This window comes from Taeniopygia guttata, chromosome 1, assembly GCF_048771995.1.
Source record: "Taeniopygia guttata chromosome 1, bTaeGut7.mat, whole genome shotgun sequence".
NCBI classification, from domain to species: Eukaryota; Metazoa; Chordata; class Aves; order Passeriformes; family Estrildidae; genus Taeniopygia; species Taeniopygia guttata.
Genome location: NC_133024.1, coordinates 47,922,544 through 47,949,926, shown reverse-complemented (window position 1 = coordinate 47,949,926; position 27,383 = coordinate 47,922,544). Strand labels below are relative to the sequence as shown.

Sequence of the window (27,383 nt, the reverse complement as noted above, 5' to 3'; positions counted from 1 at the left end):
TACATTGGTTCTTCTGTTACCCATTTGAATTTCAGAATACATCTGCTCTAATTTATGTGGTAGATTGTGAAGAGCACTATCTCAATCCTCTTTTGCTGAGATGAAAGAAATTTAAGACCTTTTACCAAGTCTCCTGTTCAAGCTGTTGTATGTGTTGTTGTATATGTACTTTAGGGTTTTGCAGTAGTTGTAGAAGTTTATGTGTGAATTAAAAATGCTCATGAGTAGCAGTTGCACCCTAAATTATTGAAAAAAGACCTTTCAAAACTTACTCTTGTAGGCACTTGAAGAGTCCAGCCAGCCCAGCAGAAGTGGCAGAGATAGTGGGTACGGCGATATTTGGTACGTTGATCGGGCAGAGCCCTTCTCATCTTCAGTTACTCATAAAAGAGACGATTCCTTTGATAGCTTGGACTCTCTTGGTTCAAGATCCTGCACAAGCTTTTCATCAGATATAACCTTGAAAGGTGGCAGTGAAGGTATGTTTTCCTCTCTAAAATCTTTTGTTGACATGTATTTTATGGGTGTGGGAGAAGGCAATGTATGAACCTGGTATTTGGGTATCCAGTACTGAAAGTCAGTTCTAGTTTTGCAGCTGCTGCGGTTGCATTTTGTTTAAGCAAATGTTCACCTCTAACAGTTGGTAGAAAAAAAGCACTGCTCACACAGGTCTTCCTAGGAAGGGTTGCTGAAACTCTTGCCCTCACTGACACATTAGGGTGTGTGTATGTCCAGGGTAAATTCCCAGAGTTCTGTAAGAGAAATTGCTAGAAATTAGGTCTGGATGGGATCATCTAAAATTGACCAATTGCACAAGTCTCTTGCCTTGTTCTCAGGGTGACTGTGTCAAGTCTTATGTCTTTACTTCATTTGTGAATATTCAATAAGGTTTTTCCCACCTAGTTTAAATACTGAATAGTATTTGTTACTTTTAGTAGTTTGTCATGAAAATAAAGGTAACAAGAAGATAGTGACATTGGATCCCTAAAGCAGCCCTATAGGCTGTGTTTCTCTGCTGAAAAGTTCAATGCCAACTTGTAGTCTAAAGTCACACAAATTGTAAGGTTTTGGATTTTGTTTCATGTGAGTAACAAAATCATGGAGCAAAGGCTCCGTGGAGCATTGCTGATCTGTGCGAGGCAACATTTAGCCATGTTATATATGTGTGATGTACCCTGGCTTTCTACTGGATGTTAATCTGGTGAAATGAGCACATTGCTATATTGTTGTCTGTTAACTTGCCTTTGTTAGTAAATTTATCTTGCAGATACTATTTAATTTAAAAATTTCTGTGCTGTTTTTTGTCTTCAGTCTGGAGGCCAGCACTTTGTTTCCTGCAGGGAGCAGTGATAATGAAAGAATGGAACAAATGCAGGAGGATCATGCAAACCAAATTGAGTTTAATGGATCTTATCACAGCTTTGCCACACACTTCTAAAAATACTTCTCCTACTGTCCTGTCAGTAGCTCAGGAAATTTGCAGCTGAAGCATCTCAAATATGGACATAAATTGATTTTAGAAGACTTTGATCCAAGTTTTAGCTACAAGCACATGTCTAGAGAATGATGTTTCTATCTTCCCCTTTTATTTCCACTTTCTTCTAAGGTTGTGACAGCGACACAGACTCGGAACTGCCTGCCAAAATGCATGACTCCCATAAAGATGACAGGTCTTACCGCAGGATTTCTATGATTGAACCAAAACCTACCACTGACTTCAATCGTTTCTTACCCAACAAAAACAAGCAGACAGCCTATGTGCCAGCACCTTTAAGGAAGAGGAGGACAGAGAAGAATGAGGACAACAGGAGGAGCTGGGCAAGTCCTGTTTCCGCTGAGTCAGATGGAGCATTTTCAAGGTACTTGTGTGTGGTCTTAGTGTAAAGTGGGCTTTGATATAGAATGTTTAAAATAATTTACTTCTTTATTAGTTAAAGAAAAACTGCTCTTGCTGCAATAAAAAGTCAAGTATTTGATTTTCCATGTTTTGTCAAGGCGGATGTTTTGGTGTGGTTGTGTGGTTTTGGTTTCTTACATTGTTTTTTGATGTTTGAGTAATGTTTTGAAGCTGGCCAGACTCCAGATGTATTTAAATGCAAGTTTGTGAGAGATAGACCTACGGTTTTAACTGCTTGTTACAGCTTCCAAAATATAGTGATGAATTTCAGTTGTCCAGCTTCTTGATGCATATAGATGAGATTAGTGGGCGGTTCTTGAGTTTCACCATTACCTTCGTGACTTCACTGTCTTCATTCTAGTCCTGTTTCGGTCAACCTCAGTGGACGTGAAACGAATCCTGTAGCTTCCTGCCAAAATAGCAGAGCAGAGTGTGGGCTCACAAATCCAGCTTCCCTCGAGATCATCTATGAGTATGACAGTAGCTCTGATTCAGAAGATGAAAGAAGGCTGCCTGACATTGTTTTGGATGACTTGGCAAATCGTAGATTTCTAGTCAAAAAGAGCCCTGTAAGCTCTGGTGCACCTGGACATCATTTCATGTTGCGCAATGACTCTTCTAAATCTTGCTCGCGAGAAAGTTATCCAGCTGGTCCACTAGCTGCAATGCTTGAACCACTGAGGTCAGAGATACTAATCCAAGATCCAGTAACTATTGCGTTACATAAATCGCAGCCCTTAAATAACTCCATACAGTTAATCTTCTAATCGGCATTTTAACACAGCTGATAATTTGATATGCTTTTTCTGTCAAATTTTGTATTTTTGTCAGAGGAGATAGGATGTTGATATAACCATTTAACTGCTTTTTAAATTTTTTTAATTTAATCTATCTTATTGTTTCCGGTGCTGCAGTGATGAAATTGAGAACTAATATGCTTCATTTACAAGGTTGAGCTCCTGAGCCAAAAAGCATGTCTTTTTGCATTCCTTATGTCAAGTTGCTCCTAAAATATCTTAACTGATCGGATATTTTGAACAGTAACCAGAGGAGGCAGAGGCAGTTGGATACTAAAGAGGAAAATAAGCCAAGAGTTAACAATCCTTCACAGTTATCTGGGTATTGTGATGAGGACGAGGAAGAAGCAGGCATCCCAAACATTGAAAAAGATGATCTCTATTTTCGCAAGCTAAGTTCTTCAGCACCAAATACAGTTGTTGCCTTTGACAAATTTCTTCCTAAGTTTTGGACTCCAGAGGAGGAATTTCTATGGAAAAAAATCAAGAAATCCTCTTTCAAACCCTGGTACAAAGAGATTCAAGGGTTCAGGTGCGTTTTCATGCATGCCTGTTCCTCTCCTGTGTGCAAAGCCTTAATAAAGTGTAGTTCTATGACTCAGAATTTTTAAATTTTCATTGCCATTATAGCAGCAGGATGTGTTTTATTTTTTCTTTTTCTCTTTTTTTAAAAAAGTAATTGAAATATTATTTTTGTTACACTGTTGCACCTGTTGCACTGTTGCCACTGTGCGTTTTACTCACTGAGTACATTTCATGGGTTTTTTTTCTTTCTCCTCTGCTCATTCTTTCTACTGCTGCACAGTAGAAAGAGATCAGATTCTGATGATGAGGAATTTGCTTACAAACAAAGCTGTACCATTGTTGCTAATCAACCAAGACCAAGTTTTGACTGGAACAGTAGCTGCAGAAGGGATCAGAATTATAAGCCAACTGCTGAATATGTGGGAAGCTCATTGTCACAGATTGCAGAAGGAAAAATCTTGGAGTCTTCTGATCAGCCCAGGTTGATACTGCTGCATGAGCTGTTCTCTTGATGCATCAAAAAGAAAAGGCTGGATATGCAACAGCTAAATGAAATTTACCATGTCCTGTGATGCCAAGTTTTTTTGGTTATTACTGTTTTGCTGGTTTGTTTGGTTTGGTTTTCTTTTTTCTCTTTTAAAGTAGCCATAAGTTGCTGGCCTTCTGAAACATGTAAATGTGAAAGTGTAACAGGCTGCATAGGGTTACTGGCTTTGTGTGTGAGCATGTAAGTGTGATGTTTCTGAGCAGGTTAGGATTTCGAGATACCTTTGCGTTGGTTGGCGTGGGCTGTGCTACGGTCAGTGGTGGTGAATGCCAAGTGGTGTCGTCATTCTGCTTGTGATACTGCAAGTCTAAACCAAATGTACATTGCAATACATTGTGATCTGCTTGTCTCTTGCTAGTTAATGATATTTTTACTTCCCTCCTTTTGTTTTATATGCTTCAGTCAGTTTTCGTTACTTCAGGCTCTGCAAAAATACACTGACTATGTGTCTTCTGAAATGGAGACCAGAATTGATCCTGCTTCAGGCCCTAGGCTCATAAAATGTAGAAAGAATGTTTCCTTTATACCAGGAGGCAAGCAAGAAGATGAGGAAAATGGGTATCTATATCCAGATTTGGAAAATGATGATTTGTTTGTTCGGAAAACTGGGGCTTTCCATGTGAATCAAGTTGTTCTTCAAGACCCCCGGTATTTAAAGAAATTCTCTCAGCAGGAGCCTCCTCTAGAGGGTGAGATAATTCTGCAACCCAGAGAGGGCCAAACTGTGATTCCAGATTTGGAAAAGGATGACATGATTTTTCGTAAAGTCCTCTCTCAAAAAAAAGAGGTGCCTTTATCAGGTGCTCCCGACAAGTATCACCCAGCGCTGTTTCCCGATCCATGGAGTCTTCCAGAAGAGATCCGGTCCAAATTTTTATGTCTGCTTGAAAAAAATGCCATACCAGAGGAAAGGAAAAGCAATGGCAGAGTGCTGTCACCATCTTTACATCATAAGAAGGATGATATGCTGACCCGCAAGATTGAATCTTGGAAAGTGGGAAGCAACGTCCAGCCAGTAAATTTTATCCCAGGTCCATGCAGTGAAGAAGACTGGAAGAAGTGGGAAGCAATCAGGGAAGCCAGCAAAGTTAGACACAAGAAACGGCAGATGGTGGAGAGGTCAGGTTGTGTCCTGCACAGATTGAGTGCCCTTGAACCCTTCCCATTCAAAAAAGCATCATCCTGTGCTGAACCATTCATAGAGTGCCAGTCTTTTTGTTCGTGTCATCCTCAAACAAGCTTTTTATTTGCTTTGAATAGAAGCTCCTGACTGCAATACCATATTTTCAACAAAAGATTAGAAAGTTTTCTAGTTTTAGGCTGCCATTTTGGAGAAAATATGTTATCATTCCTTCAGGCTCAATGTTCTGCATAAGTTTCTTTCCGTGGTTGAACAGGAATAGTGATTATTCAAAGAGTATGGAGGATAGAAATATTTTCTTCTATTCTGCAGGATAATACATAAAAACATTTCTGAAAAACATGAATGCTTTAAAGACAAATTCTGGAAATGGGCATTCTGATATTCTTGCTTGCACCTAAGTTTAAAAATGCTTGTAAATTGTCCTGCCACAGTTCTGAGATTATTAGATGAGGTGAAAAAAAAAAAAAAATGTTTTGCCTGCTCAAAGTCATGGTGCATGCAAGTTGTGTGTCTATATAATATTAAAGTCCACCATGGCATATTTTATTCTGCCAGTACTGTCCTCCACTTTCATACAGTCTCTATTCATTCTTCCCCCTAATTCTTTTCTGGTATCCTCAAAATTTCTCTTGTCTGACTGAATACTATTTCTTAAGTACTTCCTAACTCTCCTTTGAATTTTGTATTTACTGGGGGAGAGTGGTGTTCCAAATGTTTATTTACCTCTGAAAATACGGCATTGCAAGTTGCAGATCTCCCAGCTGTGCATCATTATTTTGTGACTAAGACACTTCTGTGTTCCAGTCGATATCTTAATGTTGCTGCATTTAGTTTTTAAGCTTAATACTGTTAACAAAGTTCAAGCTTCACTGAGAAATATTTTTGAAGTCCTTGGAAATAATGCATGTGTTTAAAATTCTTTCAGTAAAATTAAACAGGTATATTATTAAATACTCATATTCAAGAATACTAAAAATCATCTTGAATTGCCCTGGATTAATTGTGTTCAAGGATTAATGCACGAAACTTCTATATAGGGTCTTTCATTCTGGTCCACGTCAAGTATTACTTTCAGTTAGTATCAGAAATGGTTGAAGTAATAAGAGAACAACCTCTGTAAGCTACACTTTTTGTTGGGACTCAAACTGGCATTAATTTTAGTTTCTTGAAATGAGTCTCTTTTGAGCATCATGCTGTTCAGCAGCACTGGAATAAGTGGTGCAGAAATAACACAAGGCTGTATTTGTGCAGTATTGCTAAATGAAAAGTGTTGGAAACTTACAGGCAGCCTTGTTCTGAAAGTTCTGCCCAACTTTGCCCATCATGCAAGTCCTGGTGTGTTTTTTGACTGGTGTCCAATTTCTGATGTGCTTTTCCATGCTGGCTGGTTCCCAAGCTTTCAGTTTCCCCATCACTTAGTGAGAGTGCTGGTCTACTAATGGTGTTAATGTTGTTATCAATATAAAGACACTGAATCTTTTTTTTTTTTTTTGGTTTCTGATTTCTCAGACTGTTTCAAAAGCTTTCTGATGAGCAAGGGTAAGTTTTATAAAAGCTTGAAAGATAGTAATGCTATTTTTTTGGCCTCTTTTCATCTTTATGCATGCACAGTAGCTAAAAACTCATGGTGAAAACTTGTGTGCGATGCTTTGTTGTTCTGTTCTTTGCAATTTATGTAATGAATGTGAGATAAAAGCTATGCATATAGCAAAAGTTCTCTCTGCTGTCTCTTGTATTCAAGTTAGGGTTATCAGGCACTTTGAAAATCCACTCTAAGGTTTTATTTCCTGCTGAAGTAAAAAATTTGTTGTTCTGTATTTAAGTTAGGCTTTAAAACATTCAAAAAGTGTAAAAGAATATTAATAAATATTTTATTTAGAAGGCTGTACAGCTAGAATCTGAAAATAACTAATAGCAGTGGTATTTATCATGGGATTGATGAATGGACTGGGGTTATTTTATGTCTTCCAGGTTATTGAATGCTCAGGGGTAAACTTATAGATTTGTATCATGGGAACTTAGATGTTGTTTATCATGAACTGTGACTCAAAGAGAAATTATTTTTCCACTTACTGTGGAATGGGATGTTAAGCATTTGGGAATGTATGGCATTCTAATGATTTTTTTCAAAATATTTATTTATTTATTTATTTGCTTCCCTATTTTTACCCTGAGGCAAACCTGGCAAATGACTAAACACCTCCAGAAGTGCAAAATGTTTCAGAAGAAATTAGGTGTTAGGAGGGGGAGACTCAGAATTCTGACTCAAGTCACTAGTTAGGTTTTTCAGTTTAGACTGAAATTAAAACTAAGATCCAGTTCCATGGTATGAATATACCTTTTCTTAGGTTATAGTTGCTTTTGGTCAAGATTTTCCTGCTTTGTGCAGGCAGATATAGTAAATCAAGAGAAAGAAGTGGAAACTGTAGTTATGTAAAATTTCTTGAACTTGTGTGGAATAAATTTGATGCACCTTTAGGTAGTATTTGGTTATCCCAAAACAGTTCTACGTGTGATATAACTTAAGCATAAAAAATGAGGAAAAGAACTGTACGAGAAAACAGTTTCTGCAATAGCAACCAGGGGATTTTTGCTGAATTTGGCACACTTCTCATTCAGAAAATAGATAAGCAAACAGATACAATGAGTTAATGCCCAAGCCTTTATTTCTAGAGGCCAGAGGCCAGTCTTATGTTAGCAGTGAAAGTGAGTTCAGCCACTTGGAAGGAAGCGAGAGTCTGATTTGTTAGTTTAGAGATATCTTGGAATGCAACAGATTAGAGCAAGGCTTTGTGCTGAATCTGATTTGCTTTTAATCTGATTTTCCATCCTATCAGAGAAGTGCTACATTTTCAAGTCCTGCTGGAACTTAATTACATCCCTCTATATAACTCATACTTTGGATAAATGAAAACAAAGGTATTTTTGAATATTAAGAAACAAAAAAAAAAAAAAAAAAAAGAAACCCAAGTCCTAGAAACCTAGCTTTCCCTTTGTATTACAACACTGAACCTTATGATGAAACACCTGTATTTTGCTTACTGTCTCAGAGGCTTGTGGTCAAATCTCATCAGGAGCCTTGTCCTATGTCAAAACTAAATGTTCTGTTATGTTTATTACTGCAGTGTGAAAGAATAAAGGCAAAAATAGCATGTGGTGGGAGAGAGCACGAAAGGTGAGCTTTGAGGAATTTAGGGTAAAGGGAACTAGCAAGTAGGATTTCCCTGGGGGAAACTGCAGCCGTGTTGAAGAAGTTAGCAGGAAAATGGCTGTGTTAGTCATCCCAGCTTTAATGGAAAGCATCTCAGAGGCTTGGGGAGGATCAGCATATGCTAGTGACATCCATGAACCAAGCATTTGGTGTGTGACTCTTAATCTTTTATAAATTTGCATCAATAACTGATTTGGAAGGAAGGAAAGAACAGGAGGTGATATGGGGGTTGTTACAGGAGAGGAGTCCAAGAGTAGGAATTTGGATTTGGGGGTAGGGGATGCCTTTTGGGTGAAAGAAAGAAAGAAACAAGATCAATAAAGAGTATAGCAAGTTAAAATAGTAGTGTTCTGTGTGGAGCTCAATGTGAATGATCCGCATGGAGATGTACAGAGCTGCTTATTCCCTTAACCTGATTGTAGTTGCTCAAATACCCAACTAATGACTTGAGTGTTGGCACTACAGCACATCCCAGTCTTTCCCATCAGCTGCCCATGTGTTTGCTGCTCCATTCAAAATAACACTTGTGAGCATTCAGTTGTACTAATATAAATCTTTCTCTCTCTCTGAAGGTTTCACTCGTGTAAATGAGGGCCAGGATGTTATAAAGCTGTTAAAATCTGTTTTCCCTTTCTAGGAGTAAATCTTTGAATGATGTCAGTGCAGAGGAGCTGCAGACACTGCGCAAAATCCGTTATGAAGAGCTGCAGAAGATAAAAGAGCAGTTACAAGAACAAGATCTAAAGTGGCAGGAAGTAAGGACTCCTTGTCACCTCTCCTTGTGCTTCCGGCTTGAAGGGGCTGGATGTCACCTGCCTTCAGTGTCCGTAGTAAAAAAGCTTCAGCATGTGTGCAGCAATTCATGGGGCTGTCTTCTAAAACAATTAATCTCATGGAGCTTCTGGAGTTTTTGGGGATGTCTGTTTAATGCAGAACTGGAATTTTCTTAAATATCCTCCCTCCTAAGTTTCTGATTAATGCTTCAGGATAAGACTTATATGTATTGTAATAAAGCCTTCAGGCTTGATTTCTTTGGACATAAAGAGAAGTTAGGGCATAGTTTCTTGTGTTATCTGCAATTTTTGAATACTTTTTTTGGAGAAATGTTTGGAATGTCTGAGTATTTGATCCTCTGAGAGAAAGGGGAATAAATAATACTTCCATGTGCAAATTCTTGAGTCTCCTATCCCCTAATAATGCTGTCTTAAATCCAGCTTGTAAACTGTATGGTAGCTTTGCACAGCATCATAAGCATATCTAAAGACTTTTCAATTTATTAAAATCTTTGCTTGACAGCTGAAATTAGAAACAAGAAACAAGAAGCTGAAATTAAGAACAAAGCACCAACTATGAAGTTCAAAGTTGTTTAATGCATCTCAGTTCTAATATTCAGTGCTTCCCTTAACTCAGCTCTGGTATTTCATGGACAATATTGCCAGTTCACATTGCGGTTTTACAGAAATGAAGAAACTACAGAAATATCTGTTTTCAATTTAGAATTCAAGGCATATTTATTCTCAAGCTAGTGTATCAGTCTAATGTAGTAGTCATTTGGAAAAATAATGATATCCCAAACTCTAAAGCCCTCAACAGAGAAATACAGATGGCATTTGCATTAGTTTTCAATTATGTGTGATTGGGTGAAATATTTTAGAATAAAATTGAAAATGTTAAGGGGAGAAAAAATGGGCCAAAAAATTGTTAGCTTAAGGAGGCAGTGAGTCTGCAGCCCTAACTAGAACATGACAACCCCTTTATCATTTAGGGGAAAGGTACATGAAAATGTGGCTGTGATGCAGACGTGCAACTAAAGTCAGGCCAATAAGTAACATGTAATGGCAGCCCTGTTACATGCTATTTATGCCTCTGTAAGTCTGTGAGGCCTTGAGAAAATCTGATCATATGCATTCATGTTATTGTAAACAGGATCTAGCAAAATGGAAGAGTCGTAGGAAGAGTTACACTTCAGAACTGCAAAAGAAAAAGGAAGAGAGAGAAGAAATTGAAAGGAGAGCCTCTGAGGTGTCTGGAAGGAGTACCAAGTCGCTGAAGGAAATGCAGCAGGAGAGGTAATAGTCCTAATGGGAGTATTATGTTTAAGAACATAAGTCTGAGCATTATTATTCCTTTACATTTTTGAGCCACTTTTACCAACAAGTTGCAATTGATTCTGCAGAGATCTTGACAATTTTAGTTGCAAAATAAAATGTAGTAATCTAGGCAATTGAAGGTCTGAATATTGTTTTCTACAGTGGTGTTTGCACAGAATGTTAAACATTTTTCTCTATAAATGATATTTTATTTTGCTATCCATAAATAAAAGGATTGAGAAATCAACATTTGCATTCTCTTTAAATTAGTTAAAACAATAGCACTGAACTGGATAGCTGCCTTTTTTACTTATGGATAAAGTTAATTATCTTCCTTCTACCACCACTGCATTTGCTATTTTTTTAGCCACCGTGGAGAACTACAGCCAGAATTTTAATGTATGCCACAGAGCTGTAAACTTTTACTTGATTTTCCCTTCATCCCTAATCTGTCCTCTTGGTATATACTTTCTGAAAAGTAAAAAGTGTAAACTGCACAATACCATCTCCACTGGTGACAGTCTTATATATCTATTTATTTATTTATTTCAAATGCACATATGACTGAGCAGAAGGTAATATGCACATGACATGTATTCATTAAAAAAATTAAGTCTAATATTCTGGATTTAAAAAAATTTTTAGTTATTTGTGAGGATGAAAATTAATTGCTTGAAAAAAGTATGGATGCTAATTGTATTGAATGTTCAGCATCAATAAGAATCCTATAAGTTATGTCTTAAAGATTATCCTTGTAGTGGTTGTTCATTTATGACAAAGGAATGAATTGCAAAAAAATAATAATTAGCTGAATTACAGGGCATGTCTTATGTAGGTATCTAAAATTCAGCATTGCATTTCAGAAACATTGAGCACTGTTATACAGTTCAGGCAGTGTTATGGGACTGTCTTATTCCTGTTCTTTCCTAAATAAATCTGAATTTCTGAGGATGTGTAACTTGAATATATGTATGTCTGTATCATTTACAGCTATGTGTAGCTATATCATTTTCTTGGCAAAGATTTCTGTCATGGTGGCAGCCTGATAATGTGATAGTAGTATGTCTGAGTGCTATGAGAGTGCTGAACTAGGGAGGAAGTGGAAGAAGATGGATTAAAAAATATATGAAGATACTAATAATTTAAATTATGCTATTAATTTTCATTTACTGGAGATGTATTATTTGGCTTATGCTCTGCCTTAAGCATTTACTGGTTGAAAGACTTTAGGCCTGCCTGTTTGTTGGATCACTTTGGTATTTTAACAGGCTCTATTCCCATAGGGAAGAGAGAGATCAGGACTCCTATGAGCAGCAGAAACAGCACAACTGGGCGTATTCACTGAATGATGACGTGTTCAGTGAAGAAAAAGCACCTTCCACAGCAGCAAAAGATTGGTCAGCAGCCAAAGATTACCGTTTGGAAGAAGATCGCTCCTACAGCACTAAGGACAGTAAAAGCATGTACGCCTCACAGCCGCCCAGGGAGAACCTGCCCGAGAGCTCGGCTGCTCAAGAAGCTCCTGCGCCTCCAGAGGGCCTGGAGCGGGAGCAGAGCCCGGCTCTTTTGTCCACTCGTTACTCAGTGAATGCTCAAACTGGGTCAGCTCAGGTTTCAGCTTCTCTCCCGAGAACTTACCAGAAAACTGATACCTCCAGGTTAACATCTGTGGTTACACCAAGACCTTTTGGTGTCCACTCAAGAGGAATCTCATCACTTCCACGGTCGTTCACGGTAAAATTCTCCTTCATTCCTGAAGTTTGTAAATTTAGGGTCTTTAATAGCTGGGGGAACAGTAGTTTTAATGTTTTGGTTTTACTTAAATAAGTGCCTCCTGTGTGATGAAGGTTGGGTTAATAGAGCAGGCAGTTCTGTCATGGCTTTTGATGTTTTCTTGTGTTTCTGTGCTTAAACACACTCCGAGAATTAAAGCTGCTCACTAAATTTGGTACAATACTCTTTTTATTACTTGTAGTAAGACTCGTTTGTGTGCTTTATCAAAACACCTGTTGTTGGAGGTAATTTTTTGGAGCCAGGTTAACATAATTAAGTGTTAAAGATAAATTTTTCAGGTGATAAAAGTTTCCTCTGCTCTGCTGACTTTGTTGAAATGTTATGCTAGGCTAAATTTTGTCTACATTCTAAAGCACTGAAACAATGAAATTGATTCCCCTCTGCCCCATTACTGTGATGATTTTCATTATTTTCTCCTAAATCCTTATTTGCTTTAATTTAAAAAGTGGTAAGAATGTAAATAATTCTAAGCAGATGACTTTAACAAGTTTATCGTAAAAAGTCTGGACTATTTGTTCTGCAAGTATTTCAAGAGAAAAAAATACTTTTTTCTAAGTAGGTAGTTAACAATGGGTGCAGGAACTGGAATTTGCTTCAAAGGTGGGAGGTGGTTTTGTTAAATATAAAAAGCAGTGAAAGAGTCAAGAATTTCTTTTTTTAAAACACTTATTTACTAAGCTGCCATTTTTGTCCTAGATGGATGATGCTCAGAAATACAATGGAGAAGTAGAAAAAGCTAAAAGAACTCAAACTTTGTTCACCAGCATTTCCTTTTCACAACCAGACTCCGCACACCCTCTCTCCACTGGTGCATTCAGAAGCAGAGGTGAGGAGGAAGAGGAGGAAAAAGGTGTTCAGTCAACACCTCCTCCTAGTTTGGCATTACCTTTAAAGTTCCAAGACCAAGATGCTGGAAGTAGTATTCCTAGGCCAGAATATGGCATTCCACCTGATTCTCTTTCACTTGCATCTTCTGCAGAAACTGCGAGTCTGACAGAGCCTAAGGATTCAAAATCCATGGTAAGTGTGGTAACAATGTGATTATTTGGTGTAACTGAATGTCACAGCAGAATAAAAGAGAAAATAACTAAAAGTACATCTAATGCAAGTATTTTTCTGGTAGTAAGTGTACATCTCATAGATTTGCTATTTCCTTTGACTTAGTTTAGGAGAAAGAGAGTATTTGGGGAAGAAAAAAATTATAATTTTGCTGAATTTTTCCCTATCCATTTTGTCATGTGCTTAATTTTATTTATCACTCTAATTCAGAATAGTTATTCTACATGCTTGCGAAGTTTTTTTGCTGTTCTCCAAATGAGCGCACTGTCCATATAATCAGGTGTGGCAGATGAATTATCTGAGCTGCTGTAGCATTCATTTGCACTTTTAAACTGGTGGTGGAAAATAAAGATCAGCTTTTCAAAGGCTGGCCATAAACATCAGTATCACACTATCCTTTTTTCCATCTGTTGTGACTTGCACCTTTTTTTTTTTTTTTAGCTATTTACTAGAATCGAATTAATGTTCATGTTAATTTTGGAGTAAATCACTGTCTCTTTATACATGTGCTTTTTGGACAAGGGGCTGGGTCTTTCAGTGATCGTTTTGAAATATATATCTTAAGTGCTGTTTCCTCCAATTGATTGCATGTTTCACCAACAATAGCTTTGATTTTTGATGCCTTTCTGTACTATCTGATGATTCAATTCATAACCCTTGACAGATTTGCATTCCTGATTCTGCTGTAAGACTTAATTGTGCCAGTTGCTTGGGTGAAGGTCGTAAGACCTTGGATACTGACTTATTAAATCACTTCCCATACTATCTTTTTGAAATTCATTTGCTTCCAAACATTCTTCTTCCTAATTACTTGTGGAAAAGAAATACATTACAGTTTAATACCCTTGATTGCCTTTTGGCCATTGTAATGAATTTATCATAATTCTTTGAAACTGTGATCTTTTTTTTTTTTTTTTTTCCCTGTGTTGTAGCAGAAACAGGCAGAGGAATTTCTGTTTTAATCAGGGAAAACTGACAGATTTGATATGAGTTCTTAGGATCTGTTTAAGCAATGCAAATGAGAATAGCACGTACTACGTCCATTTGGTTTTGTCCTGTCAGTTAAAAGACTAAATTTTTCCTCCTACAAGTGAATAATATGGGGGTATTTTCAAAATATTTTTAAAAGTTAAAAAAAAAATCCCCAGTTGTGTTATGTAAGTGAACAAGCTCCAAGTTAAGGAATGCGAGTTCCAGTTGATGTGTTTGTAAATCATTGCCAGAGAGATTGATATAGTTCAGAAGTCATCAGGGCCATAACTCCAGGTTTGGAGCACTGTTTTAGAGATGACCTATAAAAATGCTAAAGTTCAGAGTACAAAGTCACATTACTCCTCTGACAAGAGATAGATCTGAAGAGTCATGTTGGGATGGTGGAAAAAAAATTAAGACCAGTAGTAACTTCCAGGAACACACTCAAACTCTAAAGGTTTGTATGTTCTCTAGCCCAGTGTGCTAATCTATTTAGTAGATTCAGGTTTAGTATACTCACCTAAGGACTTGGGTTGTATGGGAGCATTTGCAAGCCAGTAGCTGTGTTGTGAAGAAAAGAATTAATTTCTCTCTGGGCTGAAACGAGGAGTGTTTTCCCAGGAACATTCCTGTAACATGAGGTGATACCTTGGGATGATGCCGTGCTGTGTTGTTTTCTTCTCTATCCAGTACTCAGGTGCTGCTGAAGCCACCTCTGGCTGCACCTCCCTGAGCCTCCAGCTGGCTGCACCTGCTTCTGCAGTGCTCCCTGTAACTGCCTGTTACATCTTACAACGCAGGAGCTTGGAGGAATTGGCATAGGTTTCTAGACTTTTAAATATTTTAAGTTAGGGAAAATGAATCTGACTCTTCAGGAAGGCTGGGTCGCTAGGGAACTAAAATGTAGGTGTACATTTAATGCACGTGCAGGGTCCCTTCCATGCAAGAACGTGCAGGGTCCCTTCCATACACATTTTGCTGGAATATGTCTATCTTAACATTGTTTGACAGAAAAATCTAATTTTTTTTTTTCCTTTTATAGGGATGTCAATGTCATGCTGATGAAGTGCATAGCATGCCTTTGGGTATTTTAGTAGTTTTTAATGAGCTCACCTGAGAATGTTAATGTATGCAGCACATGCTCCTAATATAGCATGGGATTGAAAGAGAGTGTTACAAAATGTTTTCCCATTCAGATAATCTTGTTGTTTAAAATGGCGATGTTAGATTTTGATTCAGATTTTGAAAGCATCCTGAATGTCCATTAAAATCAAATATCTGAATTTAGCTGAATTGGGGATGATTTTTATTATCTAAGGCTTCTATTACAAAATCCATAGCAAGCTGGTAGTATTTCACACAAAATCAAGATGATTGTGCACCCAAGTAAACCTAGTAGCAGCATGAGCCTAAACTGATGATTCTTATTGTAGGATATGCAAAAAAAAAACAAAACAAAAAAACGATTGACTATGGTTATCTAGCTTTTTCACATCTCTGATGCTCTCTGAGGAGGCAGTATCTGTGACAAATTCACAAGACAGTCCATGAAGAATCATTTAGGGATTTAATTCCCTCCAAGTTCTTACATTTTTTAGCATTGTGTTGCAAAACATTTAAAATAACAGAAATGCGGAGTGACAGATAAACGTAGGGAAAATATAAATGTAAACTGAAAACACACCTGTTGGAAGAAAAAGCAAATGAGTTAGTTAACTGACTCTGTTTCCTTTGTCTGTGATGCTAATAATAGATGATTAAAGTGCACATTGTGAGCAGCCTCACTTATTTAGAGGATAAACTTTCCCTCATTTAGATTCCTGTGATACCAGATACTCTAGTGTCATGTTTTATTTTTCAGGAACAGTACAGTGAAATGAGAATCAGTATAAACCAGAGACCTGGCCACAGTCGCAGCTTTGGGTTTACGACAAACTGGAGTTCTTCAGGAGCCATTGTACAGACAGTTGAAGAAGGTAAATGTATACATATAAATACGCAAATTTTTGTTCTTATGTTTTGTTGGCAGAGGCTTCTAAATTAAGGCATTTGCAGATAAGAATGCTGCAAACATTTTAAAACATCAGGTGTGGAACTGAAAAATCATTATTTAGTTTGCTAAAATATTTCTGTGACTCCTCTTGAACCTCTTGAAACAGGTTGAATTCAGAAATACCAAAATGCATTTTCCTAATCAAGGAGGGTATAAACATGAATATTTGTTCACGGAGCCTCTTACAGAACAGTATTTAGGGGCAAATACAGATTTCCAATATCCAGACTGTTTCTTTCAGCTCTCACTTCACATGTTCTTGTTCAATTTCTTCTTTCTTAGTTCTGCTCATATTCTTAAGTAGTTGCAACTTCTAAATCGATTTCCAGTGCAGTTTTTTCAGTTGTTTTAATACTGAGGGAAAGCAAGCATTTTTGTCTTGAGATTATACATATATAAAGTTTATTTCTAACCTCTAATAGTCTTCTGCAGAAAACGAGCTTGATTTTCTTAAAAAAAAAGGCAACAAAACAACTAAAACCTAAGCAAATATATATGCTTCTTTTCTAAACAATGGTCTTTCTCATTGCCAGTAATACTTGAGGAATATTGAATTGCGCCCTTCTTTCCACCTAACACAAGATCGTCCTGAGAAAGGAGAAATAACTGGAAACTTTTAATTTAGTTAGCTCTGTATTATGCTTTCCAGAGAGGAAACAATACTGTTTAATAACAGTTAACAAGCAGTCTTGGGTTTTTTCTTTTCTTTTTCAAATTCAAGAAGTGAAATGAAAAAATATTTTCTGAGTACTTTTCATAATTAGATTTGCTCTAGGATAACCCTCCTTGAGCAGGGAGGATGGACCAGATGAACCACTTGTGGTTCCTTCCAACCTGTTTCATTCTTTGATTCTGGAAATACTAATATTCACTTTGCCCAAAGAATAACTTTGCTTTTCCTGCTGTTAGGCTTTGGGTTTAATTTCCTTCCTTAGAGGCAGGGGTCTGTCCATTTCCGCTGCCAGCTGAAAAGGAGAAATCTGAGGGTAGAGAATGTTCCTGCTGGTCCACATGGGCTCTGCTCCAAGGAGAAGATGAAGGCTTCATGGTTGTTATCTTCATGATGCTTTATTACCATTCTCACAAGGAAGAGAACAAAGTATAGACTGAACTGAGAATGGAGTGTATCTCAGGGTTCTCATTTGTAGCCTGTGTTCAGCATTTTTTTCTTCCAACAACTGTCTCATCTTGTATCCTTACTCAATAGCTGTAGCTCCCTTTGAAGAAATGAAGGATGAAAGAGGTGGATGACCCATTGAAAGACCAATACATGCTTTCAGCTAGGCACTTGGAAATGTTGTATTTCCTATTTTTAAGGATAAGTCATAGGATAATTCTGGCTGGAAGATCACCTAGAGCAATACACTGCTCAAAAAAATGTCAAGATGGAATTCAGGCCAAGTGGCCTAGGGCTTTTACCCATGGGGGTTTGAGACCCTCTGAAGATGGAGCCCGCACAGCCTCTCTGAGCATTATTCTTTCTGAGAAAATTTTCCATACATATCCAGTCAGACAGATCTTTTTCATTGTTTATAACCACTGTTCTGTGTTTTCCTGCCATAAATTTCAATAAAAGAGCAGACTTTCCCTTCTCAGGGACCTCCTGGTACGTACTGGGGTGGGGGGGTACTGTTAAGTTCTCCTGCAGGCTCTCTTCTCCGGGCTGAACAAGCCCATACTCTTCAGCCTTTCCTCATGGGTCGATTGCTCCAACACTAACCATTCCAGTACCTTCCCATTTAGCTTGCCCCAGTTTATTGATGGTGTTCTTACAGAGGAACACCAAAACTGGACACAGTATTGTCAGTGTGGCATAAAAGGTGCTGGGTGAATTGAATGGTCACTTGTCTTGATTTGTTGGTCATGTTAGTGTTCATACAGCTCCACCACTGCCAGAGTCCCCCCAGCCTTGCTGTCCAGTCTATCAATGCCCAGCCTGTACCATCACTGGGATTAGTCCTTTTCAGGAACAGGACCCTGCATGGCCTTGTTGAGTGTCAGGTTCCTGCTCTCAAGAGCAGCCCTGCCCTCCAGTGTATTGGCCACCCTCTCACTTTTGGCAGGGTTTGAAAACTTCATGAAGATATGTTTAACATCCTTCTCCTGCTTATTGGTGAACACATTAATGAGGGTAGGTCCCTGGATACATCCTGATGAGATCCACTTTTATGCAGCCCACAGGCTGAGTAAGAGGCATTAACCACTTCCCACAGAGCCTGACAGCCCAGCCAGATTTTCATCATCTGGTTGTTCTGCCCTGTGGACAGTACCATCCCACTTTTGATACCAGGATACTGTGGAATATCATGTCAATGGTCTTGTTATAGACAGAGTGGATTGTAACCACCTCTCTTCCGCCATCCACAGAGATCTAGTCAATTCATCATTGAAAATAACCAGGTTGGTCAAGTGTGATTTAGGCTTGGCAAATCCAAACCAACCATTCTAGTCACCTTTTTTTCTTTCTTGAGCCCATGAAAAGCTTCCAGGAAGACGTTCTCTGATTGTGTTGTCTTCCTAACTAGCTGTAGGATTTTCTTGAGATGATACCCAGCATGTATATTTTTTACTACTTATAGATGACTCTGTATTCTACATATGCTGTTCCTTAAAAAAATCTGCTAAGAAAACTACTTGGTAAGCAACATTAATTTATAAGTGTTCTCAAAAACCTAAGTAAGAGTTAATCTTTTAACACAGTGAGACCCATTTACTACATATAAAAATATGTAGTATACAGTTCTCATTTTTAAAGGAGTTTTAAACCTTTACACTAAAAATTAGTTAAATAGAAAGCCTTAAGTCATTAATCTAGACATTAGTTCTGCCAATTTCCCCAGTGCCATATAATCTTTATTGTTTCAGTTCTTCCCTTTCACTTTGAAATTTTTTTTTTTGAGATTGTGTTGATATAGGAGTGCATATCTGATCAAACACTTGCAGTCATGTAGAACATCCACATCCTTCAAGTTTTTTTTTTTTTCTATCATTGAGATAGTGTTTATCAATTGTAATAACAACAGATGGGGATAGGTTAGAGATAACTTAGAACATACGGAAAATGAGTATTTGGTTAGTTTTGTTTTTACTGGGGACTAGTAAGAAAGAAAAGCTTTTTACCTTCAGGGAAACCTGTTAAAAACATAAAAACAGTACGTATGTTATATAATGAAAGCTAAATCCTCTATAGGAATATAAAGAAGTTATTGTTAATTCCTATAGTCGTGTGGGAGCTGTACAGAGAAAGACAGCTGGTAGCATACAGCTTTTGGCACCTGAATTTCTGGCCAGGCTCTTTGGGCTTCTCTGGATGTGAATCAGAGCAGAAGCCCATTGTAGGCATCCTGGGTTTCACTCTTGAGAAGCCATTTTGTTCAGAGACTATGGAGGAAGAGCTGCTGACAAAGTTACAGACCAAAAATTGAGCAGTGGAAGTTGTTCTAGCTATTTTAGGTCCAGATCTAGAGACTGCTGCTGTTCATTCAATCTGTATGGTTGGAGTATGGTCTGGATGTGCCTTTCTACTGATAGTATAGGAAGAACTGTGCAATCTTCAGCTCCCTTCCTTTTCTAAAACTGAGTCGAGATATACTGTTCACAACTCTGAGCCCAGTCTCATCCCTGGGAAATTATTTTAATAAAATGAGCATAACCTTTTTTTGGTTACTGGGGACTTATTCTGTCACAACTCAAGACAGAAATTTTGAGTTCTAATGACTCTGCTGGAGCCTGAAGCTTTCCCTGGTATCATGAGCATAAAGCTTTGTCCAGATGTGGTTAAACTATATGGTACTAAATATCAGACATGACTCCAAATGGTAAATGGTGTTGTTGAAACTAGTAACTTCAGTATTAGTATTTTTGATAGTATTCTTAATAGTACCTTCCATAACAGACTTGACAATCCATGATTCTTTAACATCTTCCTGACTCCTGGAGAGGCATGTTTTTTTTCCGGTCGAACTATTGTCTATGTTTCTTCCTCCAGGTGAAAACCATACCTTTTCTTCTATAATACTGCTGAAAAGCAATTAGTACTGGTAACTGCAAATGAAGTTTTTTGTCTGTATTTTAAGAATGATGCAGAAAGGTATAATATGGAGCCATATTCTTCTAGCAGAGAAGATAGTGTAGCTTTTTAGTGAACTATAATGAGTTATTATTTGGTGCAGTACTAGGAAACATGGCATTTCTTAAATACTTAACTTCCTTGTGTGTGAAGCCACCTGAATCCTTATTGGATGAGCCAGACTTACAGCAGCATTTTACTAATGAGTCAAAAGACACTCAGGATGAAGCATATGGTATCTACATTTTTCTGTCATACTTGTCCACATTTGTTTCTAATAATGTGATAGGACACTGTTCTTGGTATATTTTAAGTAAGATGTGTGGATTTTGCTACTTACTTTGGAAAATCCTGCCATCCTTCCTTCCTTCTCAAACTTGTTTTATTAACATGAGGGTTTATTGTGCAATCCTTAACTATATTTTTACTTGGCTTTTCTATTTTCTATCCGGCTAAGGGAATAATTCTTAATGGAAGAACCATTCTTATGTAATCTGTAAAATCTTGCTTGGAGAGTGCGAGTTTCTCAGCTCATCCATTTTCTGAATTAAACAGAGAAAAAGTTCATGAACTGGTCTTCTATGTACTCTGTTCTTAGTCTAGTGAGATTGCCTGCCAATGTGTAGCAGATGAGAAAAGTATAAAGTGCAGCTTGTCTTGCAAAATATCAGTAGATTCAAAGTCCAACTTGCCATAAAGTTTGCTCTTAATAGATAAAATAAGTGAAATCCAGAGAAGTCTAGTGGGACAGTACCCAGCAATATCTTGAGTCCAATTACCAAGCAATTCAGAGCTAACAACAATAAAGCAGCATGCTCTTGTCAGCAGAGCTCAGCAAATGTAAATGAGAGTACGAGAAAGTCAGCTTCTACTGGACTTAACAAAGTGCAGGCTGGTTTTATTTTATTTTATTTTTTTTTTGTGTGACAAATAAGAGGATTACCCAAACATTGGCTGAATTTCAGCTAATCGTTGGATATAGACATTGTGGTGCTGCCTCTCTCTCACTATCACAGATTATAAAGCTGAGTTAGTGAAGGGAAGACTGAACACAGAAGTTGTTTATTAAATGGGCTAGCCATAATCTGAAGATTTACAAATCCAGAAGACTGATTCCTTTATTGTTCCCCTAAGTTCTAAATTGAAAAACTACTTTGATACTGCGTTTACTGAGCTTATGTTACAGTGTAGTGAATTTTTCTGACTTTCTAAATATCTACTGTTAAGCATTTCTTTGAATGATTCCCCAGTCCACTCTGTTCCAATCATACCTGTGATAAAAAGAAAAAGTATGACTGGAGACATAATCACATTTTTCTTCTGTTTTCTGCAGGCAGCCCTGCAGCACTTTGTCAGCTGCATGTAGACGATGAGATCATCGCTGTCAACGGCACAAAGGTTTCACATATGGACTACAGTCAGTGGGAAGAAGCCATCAGCAGAGCACTAGAAATTGGAAACCTGGTCATGGATGTCAGACGATATGGAAAGAATGGTGAGTTGTTTCGTCAGGCAGATACTGTATGCTCTGTAAGGCAAATAAGCTTTTTCTCTGCTGTACCTGACAGCTGAGAATCCTTATTACCCTTACAGCAGTAATGCGTATCTAAGCTATATAGTTTGTCAACGTGTCTGTTGCATTTTAACACAACTTGGCTTTTTTAACTACGTGAGCATTAGAAATGTCTTGATGAGCAAATCTGCAAAACATTGAACTACTGACCTCACTCTTGTGCTCTGGCCTGTTTCTTGGAGGATGGACAGGTAAAAAAGTGTGCAGCCAACACAAAAAGGAATCTAACATTTTCTTCCCTGCCATACCACAAGAATTAAGAGGGTCTGATCTCTAGAGGGTCTGATCACTAATTTTTAAAGGCCCCCTCTCTCAATCACCAGCTCCTTTTCTTCAGGGAAGGAGGATCCTTTGTTCCTTTCTTCAGGGAGCATTTGAAGTGAGGTATGAGCCTGTGGGTGATGTAGTACCTGTGTGTTATGATTCTGGCCAGAGACCCAAATATTATGGTGCTATAATCTCTCCAGAATGGTACTACCCATTCTGGGTAGGGAGGGTTTCCATGCTGGCTTGACAGCCTTGTAGCATGTCTTGACTTGCCATGGTTTTAATCAGGAAACCCTTTCGAAGTTCGAGAAGAATTTTTGCAGAGTTGGAAGTGTGACCAGTGACTTCTTTCACAGTATAAATACAAAACATTCTTTTAGTGGGAAGCTAGGTAAATAAGTTACCAGCAAACTGGGGTAAAAACAATAGGATTAGGAAGAGACAAGAAACAAATCACTTTATAGGATGTAGTACAACTGAAGAGTGAGATTAGTGGCAAAAAACTAATTGAATAAAATTTTCAGTAGAGAGGGGAGAAAGGGTGACATATGTGAGAAGTGTATTATTTGTCTTTGCCTCATCAATTTGCCAGTTTAGTTTAGGCTGCCTTTTCTTCCCCCTCTCTGTGCTTCCTGATGAGCATGGACATGAAAGTGACCCTTCTCTGGATAATGTATGAGTCTCATTGTACCTGGAGTGAGTAAAGTCAGAAGAATTTTCTCAATCCTTACTAACACTAATGAAATAGTTTACAATGAATGTTAACTCCTCTCTAATGTTCAGCTGCTGTAGCACATATCAGCAAAACATCTCTTGTTTTGGCAAACTTTTATCTGGCTTATGACTAACACTTGCATTTTTGGGGAAGGCGGTCTGCTCTAAATGTCCTTTTTCCCTGTCTTCACAAATTCCACCAGATTTGTGTGTCTCCCTCTTCTGTTTTTGTATTATTTTAATGTTTTCACTAGCTCTTGTTCCATTCTTTGACGTAACTGTCTATATTAATTTCTTGATCCTCCATATACCAAAAAGATTGGGGCAAAGACCTGCCTTCCCTGCCACATGTAAGGCATAAAATCCTCAATCTCACCAGTATGGCTACCAACATTATAGGTACATCTGAAAATAAATGGATTGATGCAACTTCAGGAGAAAAAATTTCAAATGCTTCCACCACATCCACAAAAAGAGATTTCTCCAGCAGCCTTCAAAGTTCTGTGAGTATAGTTTTGAAGGTTCATGGGAGATGGGGGGAGGAAGAAAAAATGTAATGTCTTGATAGTGGGAGGATGGAGAAAAGAACTTGTAAATCTTCTCTTCCTTAAGCAATACAAGTATCTGCATCTGAAATACGGAGATGTAGCTATGTATGTATTAAAGTAAATAAGATGTTTTAAAGACTTTCTCCTGTCTATTTATGAGACAACACTGGTGAATGATAAATATTAAAATACATGCAGACTATCTTTTGACTAAAACTATATATAGTGTTTAGTCTTCAGAGAAGACTTTAACCTGAATTATTAGTCTAAATGGAAGTTTCAGCCCCAAAGAAGAGGTGCATATGTGCTTTCAAATTGCTTGTAAATAAAAACCTGCCTGCCAAGGAGCTGAAATGGGAAGGTCTTGGCTTCTGGAATTTTCTTGCAAGCTAATGTGTTTTATTTCTGCAGAAGTTCACAGCTGGTTATTGATTCTTTCAAATGCATACAGTACCTTTATTATAAATTACACTGAGGAAGTTTTCAATTGTTTTGTATCCTTTTATAATATATTATGAAGTGTTTCGTATGACATATAGTTCCTGATAGGAGAGATACATAGTTGGATAAACTTCCACAAATCTAATGAGCCTAAGAAATTTATTTATTTATTTGTTTGTTTATTTCAGGATACAGAAACAAAATTGATAAATGGAGTGCAAGGAGATGCTGGCTCTAATGAACAAAGAGGTAAACCACTGTTGCTTTTCATCTGCTAATTGTGTGGCTTGCAACAAGCACAGACAGTAAACCTGCAATGACTGGAAGCGTTATACAGTGGGTGAAGTGAGACCTTAATGAACCAAAAGCCAGACAGATATCACAGAGATCTTGTTGCATCCAAACTGGGTTTACCTTGCTTCCACAGTTTGCTAAGCAGTTTGAGAGCTGATAACAAAGCTGCAACAAAGCCCCCTGTCTCTTCATTAGTGGTTATAAATTTAATGTGTGGTAGGGGTGAAAGAGAAGAGGGCATACGATTTATTGTAATTGCTACTGCATTGTATGGAGACCGAGTTTGTAGGAGTATTGACTTATTTCACTGCCCAGGAAGAGTGTAGAGTACTCAATTTTTTACTAATTTTTTCCTGCCTTTTTCAGTTTTAAGGTTTTGGGGTTGGTGGCTGTTTTCATTATTATTACTTTACTTTTATTCCTGGAGAACAATATTGATGATACTGATATGAATAAGAATTGCATATGAGGCTATGAGAAGTTATAGCCTTACTTGACAGTAATGAGAGAAACCAGGTATATATACTTCCTAATGGAATAATAATCCTTGAATAGGAGCTTTGTATTTCATTTTTGCTTGAATACACATGACAATTCATAGAAAAATTCCCCCAAGATATACAAGATATAACTTGCCATCTGGAGATGTTTTCTGGTGGCCTTGAATGGTCATTAGTCTCCTCATTCCATTTTGGAATCCTAGTCAAGGATGGTTAAATTAGACAGGGAGAATCTGAGTCCGAGTTTGACACTTGTTCTTTCTTTTTATAGTTGGACATTGTTACTGATTAAATGAAATCCTAATTAGTGTATGATGTAACCTCCTAAGGTTTTCCTTTGTATTTCAAGGGCTTTTTGTTTTTCAGAAGTGATGTTGCAGTGTATGGGAGGTTTAACAGAAGTTTCTTATCCAGTGGCTATAGTAATTTAAAAAAAAGGCACCTCATTGACTTGTTTGTATTCTTTGTATTTTTCAAATAGCATCTGAGCCTATTTCTTTGAAAAACTTAAAAAGGCGGTCACAATTTTTTGAACAAGGTAAATCAAAGAGCTAACATTTCATGTACTTCCATGAAATTGTTCCTGCTGCACACTCTCCCTAACAAGTCTAGTGCTGGGTGCTCTACCTCTTCAGTGTTGTTTCTACATTTACAATGAAGCAACATAATTAATTTCCCTTCTTTCCCCAGGGTCATCAGGTTATTCTTACAGTTCATGGGTCTACCTTTGTGGTAATGGGTCTTTGCGTGTTCTCTTATATCTATAGATGTTTAAATCTTTTCTGTGTCGTTCATACTTTTTTTTTCCCCCACTGGGTAGAAGTAAGAAGGGTGGCACTCTCTGTTCAGGTTTGCTACTACCTACAAAACAAGAATAATGGTGAATATTCCAGCAGGGTTTTAGAGACGATCTCAGAGCTGTTGATGAAGTATTTAACTCTGGATTTGAGTTTGAGTTGCAGCTCTGTTCTTTTGCATAAATTGATATAAAAAGGCATCTGCTGGCTTTCCACTATGTGGCTTTCCATTATGTGGTGATGTCACAAGATCCCAAGAAGACCAATATAAATTTTGAATTTAATATGCTAGCATTTTTGAAAAAGGCAATAAATGAGGCACTCAATTTTGGTTTTGTAGGTTGCTTTTCAGCATTTTGCATGTCACAGCTCACATACTTCCACTAATGTTGTATGTCTTATGCTGTCTTCGGGCTATGTATGCCTTGCTGTTTTGCTGGAGCCTGAAAGAGTGAAATTCTGGCCTGCTGGAAGCTCAGTTGAGTTTTGCCAATTATTTGAGTGGGGCCAGGATTTTACTTTTAGAGGTGATGATTTCTGTTTCTTTCCAGAAACGATATGTGAAGTGCCACAGCATATGTCTGTGTTCATGGTTCTGTTTGCTTTTAAATACTTCTGCTGTATCTGCAATACTGTATCTGCAATATGGTGGTATTCTGTTGGTGTTGGGGTTTTGTTGTTCTTGTTTGATTTTTATTTTATGGCTGGCAGAAATTTGTTTTTTCTTTTAATTGTTTTTTTTTTTATAACAATATTTGAGGTATTTCACTTGTGCTTGAAGGGGAGGACATGGTTGTATTTCTAGAGTGCATGTTCAGTACAGCTCGTTAATTTTAAATTTTTGACACTTTAGCTTTGCAATTACATGAAGATTCCTGTGGAGTTCAGCATAAGCTTACAGGGGTGAGAGAAGAGGGGAGCAAAAAAGGTCTATGCTTCCCTTTAATATCTCCTGAAACAACTGTAATAGATTAAGCTGATTGCCTCATTTTCACTCTGGCTGCTGTAATCTGACAGTGACAGCAAAATTGTGTATATATACAACGGATGCTAACCTGTGACTCATTTGAATCTTTTGTATCCTAAATATGAACTTTTTTCCACTTCATGTGATTATACTTCAGAACAGTGTTGCAATGTTTTTCTTGTATGCTTTTTTAAAAAACTGAAATATGGACATCTAAGTAACAAGTACACTGTCAACAAACAAAAATAATGATGGTGCTTAAGAAATTATTACATTTAAATTTGTGTTTCTCCCCATTTTCTCAGTTTTTAATAAATTAGCATAATACACATCTTTCTCTAATCATCTTGTCACAGGATGACAAGGCCAAGTGTGGTAGCCTCAAATAGCAAATGGTTTGTGGTGAATGGTGACCAGTTTGCTGAATTCAAGTGTGCTTTTGGAAGTAGGAAAGAAGGCAAGTTGGAGAGCAGAAATACATGGTTTTGTGGTAGAGAAGTGGCCAGTGGACAGCAGTTGCTCTTAATTCATGCTAAGGGCAGTAGATGAACAGCTTCTCTACCCTTGTGCAGTATTCTGGGTATTGGTCATGCTAAACAGTTGGGTTTCACAACTAGTAATAATAGGAGAGGTATAGTAAAGAACCTTTGTTTTGCTACAGTGGAAGGTATACTGCTAATTCAAGCAATTGCTGATGGCACTTGTAAGCATGCAAAGCTTTGAAACAATTGTGCACATTAGATGAAAGCACCTAATAAATTCCACCCTCGAGAAAGTTCAGCAGGGCAAATGCAAGCATGCCTCACTAAGGAAGAAAAAATTAGTCTGAAACTCAGACTTGCCACAGTTACACAAGTCTTGCAGTAGTTATATATGGATCTAATGATTTCTCTTTTTTGCCTTCCAAATCTCCCAGGAGGCCCAGAGCCTGCAATGCCTGATGTAAGTACTATTTGTGAACTACTAGTTGGTTGTATAATACTAGTCTGTCCAAAAAGCTCTCTGCTTTCTATTACTTCTTATACTGCTTTACAATTTTGATCAAATCGGAGAGTACTGGCTAAGATTTGCTTTGTCAAGGCATGGTTGCTTTCTGTCCATTCAAAAAAAAGGGTAATTTATGT

General features: G+C 37.6%; 1 protein-coding gene across 39 annotated transcripts in view; it reads left to right on the top strand.

The window, feature by feature from the left end:
* Nucleotides 1–27,383, top strand: part of LMO7 (LIM domain 7) — a 132,284-nt gene that overhangs the window by 87,982 nt on the left and 16,919 nt on the right. For 5 of the 39 annotated variants that reach the window (XM_072928077.1, XM_072928118.1, XM_072928112.1 and 2 more), the window contains 18 exons: nt 281–479; nt 1,607–1,859; nt 2,939–3,226; nt 3,500–3,700; nt 4,169–4,885; nt 6,420–6,449; nt 8,759–8,876; nt 10,048–10,190; nt 11,495–11,945; nt 12,702–12,831; nt 12,985–13,025; nt 15,898–16,012; nt 21,492–21,653; nt 23,031–23,215; nt 23,890–23,950; nt 24,977–25,033; nt 25,186–25,227; nt 27,176–27,201. In XM_072928077.1, coding sequence (XP_072784178.1) covers nt 281–479; nt 1,607–1,859; nt 2,939–3,226; nt 3,500–3,700; nt 4,169–4,885; nt 6,420–6,449; nt 8,759–8,876; nt 10,048–10,190; nt 11,495–11,945; nt 12,702–12,831; nt 12,985–13,025; nt 15,898–16,012; nt 21,492–21,653; nt 23,031–23,215; nt 23,890–23,950; nt 24,977–25,033; nt 25,186–25,227; nt 27,176–27,201 — 3,219 coding nt within the window. Of the gene's footprint in view, nt 1–280; nt 480–1,606; nt 1,860–2,258; nt 2,580–2,938; nt 3,227–3,499; nt 3,701–4,168; nt 4,886–6,419; nt 6,450–8,758; nt 8,877–10,047; nt 10,191–11,494; nt 11,946–12,701; nt 13,026–15,897; nt 16,013–21,491; nt 21,654–23,030; nt 23,216–23,889; nt 23,951–24,976; nt 25,034–25,185; nt 25,228–26,145; nt 26,196–27,175; nt 27,202–27,383 lie in introns of all 39 variants that reach the window. The other 34 variants (XM_072928039.1, XM_072928082.1, XM_072928097.1 and 31 more) reach the window with 19 other exon arrangements.